General features: G+C 40.3%; 1 protein-coding gene across 12 annotated transcripts in view; it reads left to right on the top strand.

The window, feature by feature from the left end:
* The window catches only part of LOC138744435 (kinesin-like protein KIF20B), a 262,166-nt gene that overhangs the window by 99,144 nt on the left and 145,639 nt on the right, over positions 1-17,383 (top strand). For 6 of the 12 annotated variants that reach the window (XR_011345532.1, XR_011345530.1, XR_011345534.1 and 3 more), the window contains exons 31-33: positions 3,734-3,869; positions 5,255-5,391; positions 5,804-5,895. Coding sequence is in view for 6 of the 12 variants with exons in the window: in XM_069900597.1 (XP_069756698.1) it covers positions 3,734-3,869; positions 5,255-5,391; positions 5,804-5,887 (357 nt within the window). In the remaining 6 variants the exon portion in view is untranslated. The other 6 variants (XM_069900594.1, XM_069900599.1, XM_069900598.1 and 3 more) reach the window with 4 other exon arrangements.

Below are 17,383 nucleotides of genomic sequence, written 5' to 3' on the forward strand. Positions count from 1 at the left end.
AACCCCAGCGGGGTTCCATTGTATTTAACTTACCTGGCGGTTATTATTTGTTTGGTGCTGTGGTTGTCAACCCTAGTTTCCCAAGAATGCCCAGTATTGGATGATCCAGAAGTCTGATCCAATTCATTTGCACAGCTTTGAATTGATGGCTGGGTTGGGGGAGGGGGTGGTGGTGGTGGTGACATTATCCTCTGGGCTCTAGACACAAAAGGGGAAATTCCTTTTGGGAAGGGTGACTTGGAATAAGAAATGCCCAGCTGAATCTCCAAAATAATATGAAACAGCCCCAAAGTGGAATGTCCTGGAGCTATTCAGCATGATTAGAGTCTCTGGCTCCACCAAGTTGTCGAACTAAGCTACTTCTATTTGCCTGTTTTTGGCCCATTTCATTCAAACCTTTTCACATCTCTGTCTGTCTTTAAAAGTTACACTTTTCCCTGCCTCCATCACTTCAATGCACCCACAACCTTGTGTGGAAAAAGTTGCCCCTCTGTTCCCTTTTTATACCTTCCCCTTCTTTCTTTGGCTTGGCTTCGCGGACGAAGATTTATGGAGGGGGTAAAAGTTCACGTCAGCTGCAGGCTCGTTTGTGACTGACAAGTCCGATGCAGGACAGGCAGACACGGTTGCAGCGGCTGCAGGGGAAAATTGGTTGGTTGGGTGTTGGGTTTTTCCTCCTTTGCCTTTTGTCAGTGAGGTGGGCTCTGCGGTCTTCTTCAAAGGAGGTTGCTGCCCGCCAAACTGTGAGGCGCCAAGATGCACGGTTTGAGGCGATATCAGCCCACTGGCTGTGGTCAATGTGGCAGGCACCAAGAGATTTCTTTAGGTAGTCCTTGTACCTTTTCTTTGGTGCATCTCTGTCACGGTGGCCAGTGGAGAGCTCGCCATATAATACGATCTTGGGAAGGCGATGGTCCTCCATTCTGGAGACGTGACCCACCCAGCGCAGCTGGATCTTCAGCAGCGTGGACTCGATGCTGTCGACCTCTGCCATCTCGAGTACTTCGACGTTAGGGATGAAAGCGCTCCAATGGATGTTGAGGATGGAGCGGAGACAACGCTGGTGGAAGCGTTCTAGGAGCCGTAGGTGATGCCGGTAGAGGACCCATGATTCGGAGCCGAACAGGAGTGTGGGTATGACAACGGCTCTGTATACGCTTATCTTTGTGAGGTTTTTCAGTTGGTTGTTTTTCCAGACTCTTTTGTGTAGTCTTCCAAAGGCGCTATTTGCCTTGGCGAGTCTGTTGTCTATCTCATTGTCGATCCTTGCATCTGATGAAATGGTGCAGCCGAGATAGGCAAACTGGTTGACCGTTTTGAGTTTTGTGTGCCCGATGGAGATGTGGGGGGGCTGGTAATCATGGTGGGGAGCTGGCTGATGGTGGACCTCAGTTTTCTTCAGGCTGACTTCCAGGCCAAACATTTTGGCAGTTTCCTCAAAGCAGGACGTCAAGCGCTGAAGAGCTGGCTCTGAATGGGCAACTAAAGCGGCATCGTCTGCAAAGAGTAGTTCACGGACAAGTTTCTCTTGTGTCTTGGTGTGAGCTTGCAGGCGCCTCAGATTGAAGAGACTGCCATCCGTGCGGTACCGGATGTAAACAGCGTCTTCATTGTTGGGGTCTTTCATGGCTTGGTTCAGCATCATGCTGAAGAAGATTGAAAAGAGGGTTGGTGCGAGAACACAGCCTTGCTTCATGCCATTGTTAATGGAGAAGGGTTCAGAGAGCTCATTGCTGTATCTGACCCGACCTTGTTGGTTTTCGTGCAGTTGGATAATCATATATATACATGGAGTTAAATTGTATGATGAGGTTCAGTTTGGCGCCATCTTGGCACGAATAAAGATGCTTACAGCTTCTCTCGAGTGAGGGTATTTTCAAAGGGAAAATACATGACAGTGACATTAGAAACCCTGACAAATATCTATAGAGATGTGGTGGATAATGCGTTGACCAACTGCATCATGGTCTGATAGGGGGACACTTGTACCCCTGAGTGTAAAGTCCACCAAAAAGGTAGTGGACACAGCCCAGGAAATCACAGGGAAAACCCTCCACACCATCGAGAACATCTACAGGGAATGCTGCCATTGGAGACCAGCGGCATTCATCAAGGGCCCAGAGCACCCAGCATACGCTGTGTTCTCACTGCTGCCATCAGGAAAGAGGTATAGGCACCACAAAACTCGCACCAGCAGATTCAGGAACAGCTGCTACCCCTCCACCATCACACTCCTCAACAACAAACTCAATCAGGGGCTCATTTAAGGATTCTAATCTTTGTGAGGTTTTTCAGTTGGTTGTTTTTCCAGACTCTTTTGTGTAGTCTTCCAAAGGCGCTATTTGCCTTGGCGAGTCTGTTGTCTATCTCATTGTCGATCCTTGCATCTGATGAAATGGTGCAGCCGAGATAGGTAAACTGGTTGACCGTTTTGAGTTTTGTGTGCCCGATGGAGATGTGGGGGGGCTGGTAGTCATGGTGGGGAGCTGGCTGATGGAGGACCTCAGTTTTCTTCAGGCTGACTTCCAGGCCAAACATTTTGGCAGTTTCCGCAAAGCAGGACGTCAAGCACTGAAGAGCTGTCTTTGCCCTCAGACAGCTCCAAGAAAAGTGCAGAGAACAAAACAAAGGACTCTACATCACCTTTGTTGACCTCACCAAAGCCTTCGACACCGTGAGCAGGAAAGGGCTTTGGCAAATACTAGAGCGCATCGGATGTCCCCCAAAGTTCCTCAACATGATTATCCAACTGCACGAAAACCAACAAGGTCGGGTCAGATACAGCAATGAGCTCTCTGAACCTTTCTCCATTAACAATGGCGTGAAGCAAGGCTGTGTTCTCGCACCAACCCTCTTTTCAATCTTCTTCAGCATGATGCTGAACCAAGCCATGAAAGACCCCAACAATGAAGACGCTGTTTACATCCGGTACCGCACGGATGGCAGTCTCTTCAATCTGAGGCGCCTGCAAGCTCACACCAAGACACAAGAGAAACTTGTCCGTGAACTACCCTTTGCAGACGATGCCGCTTTAGTTGCCCAATCAGAGCCAGCTCTTCAGCGCTTGACCTTCCCCTATAAACCTTGTATAGATATCTGCTCACTTTAGATTTTTTCTACCCTCAAAGAAGACTGACTATTTACTTTGTGTGTCCCTCATTTTATAAACCTCTTGGGTTCTTTCTGGGCTTCATATGCTCCAGGGAGAAAAACCAATCCAGAATCTCCTTGTAATTCAAGCCCACCAGTCCTGGTAATATCTTTGTGAATTTTTTCTATACTCTTTCTCGCTTACTGATTATCTTTCTGACAGTTGGATGACCAGAACTGCACAAAATACTGTGTCTCACCAAGATCTTTTGGATGACTTTGCTGCTCCTGTACTCAACGGGGTGGGAAGTAGTTTTAATTATCATCCAGTGTATGTTTGCAAAAAAGCATGAAATATACTTATAGAATTCAATACACTAAAGACTAAAGCAGAAGTAATTTGCCCATTTTAAATCAATTCAGCACTTTTTAAGATTTGACTTTGAAAATCCTAGTCATTTTGCTGGTTTATGGCTAAAGGAAATGAAACTTGAAGACAGAATCCTTCAGTTTGTTGTAAATGTTCTTGTTGGAAAATACATGAAGAAATTCTTGTCTTTGCAATATCTTTAAATATGAATTGACTGTATGGCAATATCATTTTAAGGAATTATTGGTCTTAATTGAAGGTTTATTATTTCAGGATGTAAACGTTACAGCTGTTGGCTTGGTAAAAAATCCCTCTGTCTCAAGTCTTGCGTCACATAAAAAGAAAGATGGAACTTTACAAAAAATTGGAGATTTATTGCAAAATTCTCCAACAGTTCTTCAGAGCAAAGGTCAGTGTACTCCCAGATTTGTTTGCCAAGCTAACTTTAAAATTTGTACTTGACGATGGAATAACTGGGGAAATTGGTAATGGTTTACATTTTTTAATCTTCTTGTCTGTGGTTAGGCTGTTCCAATTGAAACAAGTTTCATGATGCGAACACTGAACAATTCTTGTGCAGGACAGACATACAGCACGGTCACAGGCCTTTTTGGCCCATGAGTCTGTGCTGCCCAATTTACACCCCATTAACCTACACCCCATTAACCTACACCCCCGGTATGTTTTGAACGGTTTGAGAAAACCAGAGCCCTAGAGAAAACCCATGCAGACACAGGGAGAATGTATAAATTCCTTACAGACCGTGTGGGATTTGAACCCAAATCCAGATCACTGGCAGATGGTGGAGTTGTTGGCCCTCAGCTTTGCTGACACACAGGTTCAATCTATTTCTGATGCTTTTTGTGTAGAGAATGAATATTCTTCCTATGCCTACGTGGGTTTCTTTTGGGAGCTTCTGTTTTTTCTCGCATCCCACATGGTAGATTAATTAGCAACTGTAATGTGTAGGTGAGCTGCAAAATGGGTGAACATCAACTGTTATTTGTGTGACCAAGTGTTTTGATGGCCAATGCAGACTGGGAGGGCTGAAGAGCCTACTTCTGTGCACAGTCCAAGAATCATTAAAACACTAACTTTGTGGAAACTTGCACACTTCAAATTGTGCCTCGACTTAAATGTAGTATTTCATTGGTCAAAGTAACCCAAGAACTGAGAGCATCTTGCATTTGTAGATCGTGAAATCATGGGTTGTAGAGATTCGGACAATTACACCACTGAATTTCCAGCAGAGTAGTCCTGCTGGAATTCACCTAATCCACAGTAACTGGTTTCACTGGTAAATTCCACCTAAATTTCAAGTGAGGTTGGATATGGCACATTCACTAAAACACAATAAAAACTTGCTTGAAGGACTATTTAATTTTGCTTTTACTACCTTCGTGTGAAAGTAAACAATTACATTGCCTCTCTGGTAAAAACCCATTCCTATTTTTTATTACAGGTAAGGTTGTCCAAAATGCAGTATCTCACTGTTACCTAAGATTTTTTGCAAACTGGAACATGCCCCTGGATTTGCATGGGTACTCTCACCCATAATCCACCCCATTATGTTGGCACATTAATTGTCTGCAAAACACGAGCAATCATTTTAAAATTGACAAGTTACTGTATGCTGCATATTCATGATGGATTGTAATTTTGGTCTTAATTAGATAAGTTTGCTTTTGCTCTGATGCTCAAAGTCTGCCATAAAATTGTAGTGTTTATTATTAAAATACCACTTGTTTCAGACTTTGTAGGAATTACTTGTTTATAATTTATATTGATTTTCAGCCAAAAAATTAATGGAGTCATTGAGTTCCCCCAAGAACCTGGAAGTGGAAGCTTGTAATAGCTCAAAAGCCAAAAGAGCAAAGCGAAAGCTCTATAAGCAAGATATATCATCGCCCATGAATTTCCCATCTCAGCCAGTAAGTGTAATTCTGGTTTCTTTTTGTTTTCAAGAAGGTGCCATTACTTTTTAATTGAAGGATTGTTTTTGAATAATATTGACATTATGGTGGATGATTTTATAATGTGAAGTAATTTTTGAAGTATTATAATTAGTATAGAAAGGCATAGTTTTGCTTAGAGATGGTCACAGAATTCACTTAATGCACAATTTACAATTATTACTAAGAGTAATCACAAAATAAAAGCATCAGATATTGTCATTTGCTTTGGAGCTGCAATTGATTTATTATTTTGGAATGCTAAGAATATCATTTGATTTGTGGAATCCAGTAACCCATTATAGTTATTGATGGGAATAATTATCATTCAAATAAGTTTGTTCTCTGCACAAGTTGCAAAATTTAACCATTAAACTTTAAAACATTGCAGATAATAGAGCTGAATGAAAAGGAAAGTGATCATTTAATCATGAAGAGGCGATTACGGACAAGAACTGCTAAAATTACTCGGTAAACCCCTTGGTGCGCACAATTTTTTTGATAGCAATCCTTATACATGCATGTTGTCCTCGTGTCTTTCAAAAGATGTAAATGCTATGTTTACTTTGTACATGATGTAATTTTGCCAGATAATTCAATAAAAGGCAAAGATATTCAATTGAGATTTGAGAAACTATTAAATTATGCTGCCAGGAATGGGGGAAGGGTTCATGGGTAATTTCAACCAGATATTTGAGCAGTTGATTTTATTATTTTTTTAAAATTTCAATACAAATGTGGCTCTTGTTTTCACTCCTGGAAAAGCCCTTTCAGTATGATGAACCCTCTGACCAACTATCGAAATGGCTCTATCAATTGCACTGGCATCTATATTCTCAAATGGTATACTGTTCTCATTTATGTAATTTTTAACTTTGAAATTAGTCAGTTCCCAAGTATTTGTTTTTAATCCTGGCAAACAGCATCTCTTCCATGAGCTCATTTCCATTCCAGGATCTAGCATAAGCTGTGAGAAGAGCATAGTTCTCTTGTGGGGTAAATTTATTTAATCGTAAAGAGAATTTCTTAGATTATAATGAAATGACATTGTTTTTCATTGTCCCTTGCCATCTCATCAATTTTTCTGGAAACAATAGAATTATTCAAAGGGATTGCATGCATTTTTTTTGGCATTTAAGTTCATTTTGTAATATTGTGGGCACTGAAGACAAAATAAGTGACTCACGCTCCCTTTGCTTTCTATGATGTCTCAGTAATCATCTATTTAACCGTTGGCCTCTTAAAATTAGCCGAAGGGGTTTGAAATAATCCAAGAGTTTATATTTCTTTATGTATACTTAGTAGATGTATTTTTCGGCTTGATGATCTGCTTTTGTTTTAAAATGTATTCAAACAAATCAAACACATGGGCAGAGATGGGTTTCGCAGAGATGTAATGACATACGATAAGTAAATATTACCGACACTTCTGAAAGTAATAAAAATGAACTATTACATAATAGTTACAAGGACTAGCTCAAAAGTTGACTTTAATGGAAAAAGGGCAACAATACACATACCTTCAATAAACATAAGCAGGAAATGTACGTTCATTACTCATCACAAACGCAAAGCATTAGAGGGTGCTTGCGGATATGAGAAATATGGAGCAAACTTTTCCTGAAATTGAAGGCAATAGAATAAGACGATAACTAAATGTCAGTCAAACACAATCATGTTGAAGCAAAGAATGCTTTGAAAATATTGAAATAATAATAATAATTGCAAACATCTTAATGGGATTCAGCCCTTCTAATCATCTTTTTTAAGTCCTCTTCAGAGAAACTGATCCTGTCTTCAGTCCCTCACTTTCAAATGTTCACTGCTTGACAATGTGTGCATCATTTATGGTGTTTCTTCATTTACTGCTGAGCCATGTTTGAAAGTAGCTGAATGAAATTAACCTGTTGATATTTATCTAGGCCATTCCAGCTCTCCAAATGACCCCCACCTTGGGGAAAAAAAATCTTGCATTGCTTCATAACTATACTGCAAAGCCTAGTAGCAAAGTCCTTTTCCCAAAAAAGTTTAATCCATTCAATTTCTATGCCCCCAGTGATGCATCCCCCCCATCCTTTTCTAATGTATTCATTTCATCCTCTGAGCTATTATCTTGAACTCTAGACAATTACTTACTCCTACCACCCACAGATAGTGAATAGAATCTTGTTGACTTGTTAACATGAAAAGGAAATCTATATAATTGAAAGAAACGCTTCTACTTTATCTACCTCACTGTTATGGTTAATATTGGGATAGTTGAAGTTCCCCTCTGTTCTTGAAGTTACTAATTTCCTTAATTTGTTTGCATAGAGTTTTCCCTTATTGGTTGATCTGTATTATAATTCTAGTCTCTTTTTCTCCTTTGCATGTGCTTTCATGGTCAGTGAGAAAATGTTCAAAATAAGTTAAAGTTAAGTGCAACTTTAACTCATTATACCTGATTTTCCTGTGAATGTTTAACATTCATACAGCTGTGTATAAATAGAAGAGCTCATTTTCAGAGTTGCAGATAATCCGTTAGAACAAAGCATTGAGACGACTGTTAAGTGGTTCATTCAGGGGGGGATATTGCTGTGGGAAGAAACTAAGCACCAGAGGTCAGGATCAAACCAAGGTTGATGGAGAAATGGGAAAAAAAAGAGTAGTGGAGTTGCATTTGGTATATCGCTGCAGCATGCATATTCAGTTGTACAGGAAAGAATGCAAAATTAAAACAAAGCTGGTTTAACTTGCAGTTTACTCTTTTGTATTTCTTGAAACAGCACTTCACATTGATGGATGGGAGGTCAGAACTTGCTGTGAACTTGGCTATGTTTGCTAACTTCTCTGTTCCTGGTACTTGTGTTTCCAAACCCAGGCTACAATGCAATCAGTCGGTATACTTTCCACAGTGCACCTGTAGAGGCTTGATAGTAGCTGACAACATGCAACATCTTGGACTCTATAAAGGAAAGACACAGGTTTGCCCTCTTCACAGTTGCCTCAATATGCAGGCTCCAGGAAAGGTCTTCTGAGATGTGGAGTCCCAAGAACTTGTTTCAGACAAGTCCAGCAGGCCATTTGTACAACTCCCTTTACATAATGTGATAATGACCGTAGACTTTTTTTGAAGGGTCTCCATTTACCTCAGACTTTTTTATTCACAATAAATGATTTACAAAGAAAATCCATTGTCTCTTCCCACCCCTGTGTTCATATTCATAGATTTGCATATCTGTACATTCTCACATTCATTTCCACTTGTACCATTGCCACCACTGTACTTACCCCACCCCCCAATGCTGACGACTGGGACATTGCTTAGTAACAGGTCACACAACTTCAGAACATAGACAGCATTAGATGCTCTTGTATTTTGATTCAATGCACAGCCTGATGCAGTCACATACTAAAGGTGGACATCAGTATAAGGGCCATATTTGGGTATAACCTTGCTCCCATTGTTTGGTGACTTGTGCATGGTGACCCTATGGACCTTTTCTATCTTGGGCACCCAAATAAATTTTAAATATAGACATAACATGGTAACAGTCCCTTTTGGCCCATGAGCCCATGCCATCAATTGACCTACAACCCTGGTATGTTTTTGAAGGGTGAGAGGAAACTGGAATCCTTGGGGAAACCCCACGCAGTCACTAGGAGAATGTACAAACACCTTAGTGAGAGATTCAAACCCCGGTCCCAAATGCTGTTGTGCTAACCATACTGCCCAAACTGGAAGACAGCTCAGATGACTGCAAGGACAGAGGTGTTGGGAATGGTCACAGCTGCACCATGTGCAGCAGTACTGAGAGCATCTCATACCTGACGGTTCTTCCCTGTTATTGAGAAGTGCTGCATACACCACCAATTTTTAACATAACATAATAACATAACAATTTACAGCACGGAAACAGGCCATTAGGCCCTTGTAGTCCGCACCGAACCAAACACCCGTCTCTAGTCCCACCTCCCTGCACAATGCCCATAACCCTCCATCTTCTTCTCATCCATATACCTGTCCAACCTTTTCTTAAATAATACAATTGACTCCGCTGCCACTATTTCTCCCGGAAGCTCATTCCACACGTCTACCACTCTCTGAGTAAAGAAGTTCCCCTTCATGTTACCTCTAAACCTCTGCTCCTTAATTCTTAACTCATGTCCTCTTGTTTTAATCTTTCCTCCTCTTAACGGAAATAGTCTATCCACATCCACTCTGACTAATTCTTGTTACACGCCTCGGCTCCTCCATCCCAGATTCTCAACACCTTCAGGTAGACCGATCTGACTGTGAAGGGGATGGCAGGCCAGTTACTGAAGTGCATTGACTCACTCTTTTAGGCATCACACAGCTGTGTATCCTTTACCATCCCTGTCAGCGGAGGGGGGGCGTCCAGTCTGCAGTTGCCACTGCTGGATCGTCCAGCCATGTTAATGTTGCAGTTGAAGTGGCAGCCAGAATGACCAGCTTGGAAGTCACCAGCAATGGTGGGATCTGGTGGAAGACCACTAGCTTCTCGCTCCACTTGGGCTAGGTGTACACATTGATCAGCCAGACGTGGTGTCACTGTACGGTAGATCCATCACTAGATGTCCCACAACCACCTCCTTAACCTTGGTGAGTACAAAGTTGCCTCCTCTCAGCAAGATAACCAGGCTGGATGTATGACAATTGTTAACACCCCCCCGCCCCCATTGACAGCCCATTGGGCCATTATTGCAACTACCTCCTATAGTTTCTGAGGTGCAACAGCCCACAATCCAGTATGAAAGTTCCATCTGCCTCGACTTTGACATGGTGTTAACACATTATATAGTGCAATAGACATTGTGTTTGTTATGGGTGGCAATTTTAATCTCCATTGTTGTTTATTGTTAGGCACTGGACTGCAAGGATTGTGTACATCAGCTTGAGCCCTCATACCCACTGCTTTGATGAGCTGCAGGACTAATTTCAGGCTCAGGAATTGGGAGTGGGGTCTTCTTGGGCTGTACTGTGTGTCCATCTCCTTGCTGGCTTGCATGCATAGGTGGCTGCACATTTTGGCAGGCTCTGTTGAAGTGGCCTGCTTCCCTACAAAAAGTTGCAGCATGCAACTTGGTCTGGTGGCCTTCCTGTTTGTAGTTCATTACTGCACTGCATTAGGCTGCCTAATGTCTAGCTATGTTGCAGTTGCTGCATGCCCTGACCTGCCCAACATAGACCAAGTATCACACTTTCCTCCAATAGTGAACTCAGCGGAGTGGGTGGATGATGGGCCTCTTTATCACCCTCTTTCATCTTCGCTTGACATTTGCTAGTCTGGATTCCAAATGTCTGACGTCCACACAGGTTTCTATCCCCTCAACATAATGATCCAGGAAGGTGGGCATATCCATGACTGGTACAAGTGGGTTGAACATGCGCACTGTTCTCATCCCTTGTGATGGAATAGTGAAAAGTGGCTGCATTTTGATTAGCGAGAGTGGAGCCACATTCCCCTTTCCTGAAAATTCCATTCATCCTCTGACGTCCTGCTGGGGTCTTGAAGTTCCTCTAGCAACTTGTTTTTTGCTCCAGATTTCAGCATATATAGTCCCTTGTGTTTCCACTTTGTATTCCTCGAGATGAAGAAATAAATATTACCATTACGAGGAACATTTTTTTTCCCCTGCAGTTGCGCCAAGGATCTGATGTACCTACTGGGAGCTTGTTTAATCTTCCATGTAATGATTTCGTTTTGGAAGGTGCAACATTTTTCCAATTGACCACTGGGTTGTTAGCTAAATCTTGTGTGCCAGTGTTCAACTCACAACCTTCTGACTTGAGGACAGTACTTGGGGACAGTCCCATCACCAGGCCCCGGCTGATGCTTCTATTTTTAATTATCCACTTCTGCAAGTCCGTTTCTATTTCATCCTTCAATTCTGCTTTTCCTCTGTCTCCTTTCTTCCCTCTAAATTCAAACCTGCTTTGTCAGATTTCAGAGCTTGAAATAATTGCAAACATCTTAATGGGATTCAACCCTCTTAATAGTCATCTTTTTCAAGTCATTTTCAGAGAAACTGATCCTGTCTTCAGTCCCTCACTTTCAAATAATGTTCACTGTTTGACAATGTGTGCATCATTGATGCTATTTCTTCATTTACTGCTGAGCCATGTTTGAAAAATGGCTGAATGAAATTATCCTGTTGATATTTTTGTAGTTTTTAAATAATGCCCTGAACATATTTTGCAGTTTATCATCCCCATGTACAAATGTAGCATCAATAATTTACCCAGTTTACATGCAATTAAAGAATGCACTCATTCGTTTCTTTCAGCACAAGATGGAGTCAACTCACTTTATTCCTCTCAGACACAACACTTATCTTCCCAGATGCCACCCAGCCAAACCCCTCTGGCCTCTTCATTGGCTCACCACCATACAGGTGATCTTGACGTTCTCACTTTCTTCCTCTGGTGTCTGTGATCCGTCCCATATATGCAACCAATGAAGCAAAGATGACCTATTGGAAGTGGAGCATGGGAGTAATAGCGCACACGCACGCTATTACGCCCGTGCGTCACTTCAGACACGTGCAGGTAAGTACGCAACCATGTCACAAAAAAATGAGAAATGACAGTCATGTTTCTTTTGCCTCCAATTGCACATTGGTGCAAACACACATTTTGACATATTTCATGTTCTGCGAATCTTTTCAGTTCCAAATTCTGAAAGCAAAACCTGGACAAATAATTACTCTTCTTTGCCAATGTCCAACATGGCATTTATATCTGCTTTTTTTCATTCTAATTAATAAATCAGTGAAGTCAGGCCCTTGATATTTAAATGTTGCTGAATTAATTATCACATAAGTAATGTACCTCATTCAATTAAACAAGAAGTACAGCAAGCCAAAGGCAAAGGGTTAGATCTGCATACTTTGCTTTTCAAAGTTCAGCAAGTGCAGACACATAGAAACAAAAAAAGCAGTCCGAATTTTCACCATGCACATCAAAAAAAAATTTCATCTTCAATGCAGTATTCTTTGATAATTTTGAACATGTTTTACTCTGTTAAAAAACAAAGTAATTTAATACCAGCCTGATCTACATTCTCAAGCAGTTTTCTTATAATGATATTGCCTATTCATTCGCCTGAAGAGCATAACTTAATACAACAGAGAATAAACACTACTCTCGCCCTCTGTATTCCCTGTCTGGGTGCACTGAGGTAAATTTGAAATTATTCATGAAATGGTATGTAAAACAGAGTCAAATCACTGATAATAATTTTATTTACAATGTTAAAGAATATTTTATCATTTCATTTGGTTGAGTGATGAAGAAGAAATATTATGTAATACTTTAATCTGCTCATGATGGCCACAAGCATTTTCAGGCTGAGGAGTCGTTACTTTTGAAGTATAATCATTGATGTGCAGGCAGATATATTTTGTACAAATTTCATAAATAGGAATTGAACAGATTCATGCAATATTAATATATTGTTTGAATGTTCTCTTATCTTGGTTTCATTTTAAAAAAAAAACTTTCTATCCATCACAAATTAAAGCTAACATGCCATAGGTGCTCTGTGATTTAGTAAAAGATTGCTTAAAGTGGTATGTGAGTAGAAAGAAAAGGTTTGAAAACCACTGTTTTAATTGTACCTCATTGACTCGTTATGTGCACAGTTTCATGACTCCAAAGGAAATGGGCCAATGACGATTTTTCTCATGCAAAATATTTCAGTAACAATTGCATCTAGAGCAATGATTCTCAACCGTTTTCCCCACTCACATACCATCTTAAGTAATCCCTTACTAATCATAGGGATTACTTAAGGTGGTATGTGAGTGAAAAGAAAAAGCTTATACAGTCTTCCCATGTCAGTGTGGGTTTCCTCCCACCATTCAAAATATACTGGGTTTGTAGGTTAATTGGGAGCCAGCGGCTCGTGGACCAAAGGGGCCTGCTACTGTGCTGTATGTCTAAATTTAAAATAAAACTGTATGGTCAAGTTGACTCTTTGGTTTGTTCACTTTCATGTCAGTTCTTCAACAACTAAAGCTTGAACTTCAATACTATTATTTCCTCAGCACTGGTCAAGAAGTTACAAACTAGGCCTCCATATCCCCCTCTGCAGCTGGATCCTTGACTTTCTCATCGGTAGATCACAGTCAGTATGAATTGGCAACAACGACTCCTCAACACAGATGTACCCCAAGGATGCGTGCTTACCACACTGCTCCTCTCGTTATACACCCATGACTGCATAGTCAGGCACAATTCAAGTGCCATCTATAAGTTTGCCGATGACACCACAGTTGTCAACAGAATCACAAACAGCAGTGAGGAAATGTACAGGAGGGAGAAAGATCAGCTCATTGAATGGTATAATGGCAACAACTTTGACCTCAAAGTTAGCAAAACCAAGGAGATGAGTGTGGACTTCAGGAGGAAGTTAGAGGAACATGATCCAGTCGTCATCAGGGCTCAGTACTGGAGAGAGTTAAGAACTTCAAATTCCTGGGTGTCAACATTTCTGAGGATCAGTCCTGGAGCCTCCATGTTGATACAATCAAAGAAGGCTCACCAGCGGCTGAACTTTGTGAGGTTTCTGAGGAGGTTTGGTATGTCACTGAAGACTTGTAAACGTGTACTGTGGAGAGCATTCTGGCTGGTTGTATTACTGCCTGGTATGGAGGCACCAAGTCTCAGGATGAGAATAAACTCCAGAGGGTTGATAACTTGGTCTGTAACATCACGGACACCAGACTTCACTCCATCGAGGACATCTATGAGGTGGTGTCTTTAAAAAATATTCTCAAGACCCCCTCTTCACTCAGCTACCATCAAGAAAAAGGTACAGGAGCTTAGACGAGCACTCAATGGAACAAGGATAGCTTCATCACCGCTGCCATCAGATTCTTGAATAATAAATGAACCAAAGGCACTGCCTTACTTGCAGTTTTTTTATATTAATGTCATAAGATGTTTATAATATGAATGTTTGCACGATGACGCTGCTGGAAAAAATGGAATTTCATGACTTGTTTGACAATACATTCTGATTCTGATCTTTTTCCTCCAGGCCAGGCAGAATTTCTATTTTTTGGTAACAGTAAACTACTTAAGAAGAAAGATATGTATACAAAAAAGAAATGTAATAAAAAAATTATAAACAAACTTCAAATACAGAAAAAAAAGTACAGTTTAAATAACGTGCTAAGTTAAGTCCTTAAACTAGTCTCTTAGTCTGTTGTTTCGGAGTCTGATGGTTGAGGGGAAGCAACTGTTCCTGAACCTGGTGATATGAGTCCTGTGGCACCGCGATCTCTTTCTTTTTAATATAATATATATCAAAATTTTCCATTTTCTAAATATATATGTATAAAACTTTTTTCTTACTAAACAAAACACAACACAGCACAACAACCCCTTCCCTCCCTCCCTCTTCCCAGTATAAATTCGTGCACCCTCAGGGTTTACATTGATTTTTAAAACTTCATTGGGGAGGTCACATTTTTATAATAGCACTTTTTTATATTTGGGCCTCCATGTAGTCCAGATATGGTTGCCATATTTTTATAAATATAGCACATTTATTTTTTTGATTGATTTTTTTTATTTCCATAGGAATTCAACTTTTCTTCTGTTTTCCATCGTGCTATCTGTGAAGGAGAGTCGGACTTCCAAGTAATCACAACACTTTTTTTGCTGCAGCTGAAATTATTTAACAAATGAAATTTAGTTCGTTCATTACTTTCTCCAATAAAATTGCCCATAAGATAAAGCTCCTGGTCGTCCATGAAGCTCACCCTTTATCCTTGTTAGTATTTCAGTAATATCCTGCCAGAAAGGTTTCACCTTCACACACAATCATGTTGCATGTAAGGACGTCCCTATTTCTATCCTACACCTAAAGCACATTCCTGATATTTCAAATTTTGATTTGTGCAACTTCTGTGGTGTGAGATATAATTGGTGTAGGAAATTATATTGCACTAATCTGTATATTGCATTTATAATTGATGCCATACTATCCAAACACCAATCAGACCAGCGTTTTTCCATATATGTGACTTCTAGATCTGATTCCCATCTCTTGATCTCTAAACTTGGCTTTGCACTTTCATTTTAGAGAGCAAAGTACATCATAAATATAAATTTAGGTGTATTCCCTAGGCAAATTGTTCGTTCCATCTCATTAACTTCAGATGGGGCTGTTTGGTCTCCATCTTTCTCAAATGAATCATCTTAACTGGAGAAAGCAGAAGAATGCCCCATTAGCTACTCCATACTTATTTCTTAGTTGTTCAAAAGATACAAGAGACCCTTCCACATAACAATTATCAACGTATCTTACTCCTTTGTCATACCATGAATTCATTATTTTGTTCCCCAGATTCAAAGGCAGTAGTACATTTTTGTATAATGGTGTCTTTAGTGAAATACCTGCTTTTTTTCCTGATAGATTTTTTTATTTCTTGCCATATTCTAATCATGTGTATTAATATAGGATTATCCATTTTTTTTGTTATTGACTTGACATTTCACTTATAAATACAGTCCTTGCTTGTGCTGATAGATAATACTTCGTAAAATCTGGAAGCCTAAGTCCTCCCAGTTTATAGTCCCATGTTAACTTTTCCAGTGCAGTTCTTGGTACTTTGTTATTCGATATGAATTGTCTTGTACTATTATGTAATTAAATATATTTTTAGTTGTTGCAATAGGCAACAATTAAAATAGGTACTGTTGTCTTGGCATTACCTTCATTTTTATACAATTTTCCTTTCCTATTAGATCTTTCCATTTCTGTAAATCTTGTTCTAGTAGAGGGATATAATTGATCGTACAAGTTCTGTAAATTATTATCTGTCATTGTTCCTAAATATTTAATTTGATCTTTCTTCCATTTAAATCTCCTACCTTTTTGATATCTTTCATAATCAATTCTTTAGTGGCATTATCTCACTTTTGCCCATGTTCTTCCCTATTTTTTTAATATTGTTTGTAATCTTACCAGTGATTCAGCTGGGTCAGACACATCTACAAATAAACTCATTTTATGTTCTTCCTTCCAACTTTCAAGCCCTTAAAGCTCTTCTTACAAACTCTGCCAGAGGTTCAATAGCTAGAATAAATAATGCTGGTGATAGGGAACACATCTGTCTATTCGATCTACTAGAGTGAAAAATAGATCAGTTATAATTTTAGTGTGTGGCTTATGATAGAGTTTTTATGCAAGTGATGTACGTGAAGGGGAGCTGATACTCAGTCCAGCAGAATCGAGAGAGGACCCTGTGTGCTTGAAAAAGAAATTTAGAGAAATGTGCATCCACAGACGAATATCACAATGGAAAGGCACAAGTTTAATACAAGAGATCAAAAGCCTGGCAAATTGATCAATTCATACATCAGCTATTTAAAGATAAGAGCAAAGACCTGCAACTTTGGAACGCTCTGCGAGGAACTAATCAGCCACAGGTTGGTCTGTGGCATTTATGGCAGCATGAGGAAGGTAGTGACTTAACACTAGCGAAGGCCATCTCTACTTATCCGATTTATGAAATGACTGAGGAGAGTAGCAAGAAGTCAGCTTCTCCACAGCTGCCTACCATGAGTGTTGATGCAGTCCAGGTGGGATTTGCAAAGAAACAATGGCTGGACCCCAGTAGGAAGAGCCAGCCAGCCAGACCAAACCAAATCATTGTCCATTACAAAGTGCAACAATTGTGGAGGTGATCATGGAAATGTGTCTAGCTTTTGGCCAGCATCGTCGAGCCTTCAGAAAGTGGAACCATTTCAAAAGATTAATACTAGGCCCAGACATGGAAGGATGATAGATCAACTAGAGCTTGAACAGGATAAAAGCAAAACAGAAGATGGGCTGACATTGCAGATGACAGTGGACTCAATGGAGATACAGATTAGGGGAAACAAGCTTTTGTAACCATAAAGGTCGATGGCAAGGCAGCGAAAATGAAAGTTGACGCAGGAACTAAATGTAACGTC

This window comes from Narcine bancroftii, chromosome 10 (genome assembly GCF_036971445.1).
Source record: "Narcine bancroftii isolate sNarBan1 chromosome 10, sNarBan1.hap1, whole genome shotgun sequence".
In the NCBI taxonomy this organism is placed as follows: domain Eukaryota; kingdom Metazoa; phylum Chordata; class Chondrichthyes; order Torpediniformes; family Narcinidae; genus Narcine; species Narcine bancroftii.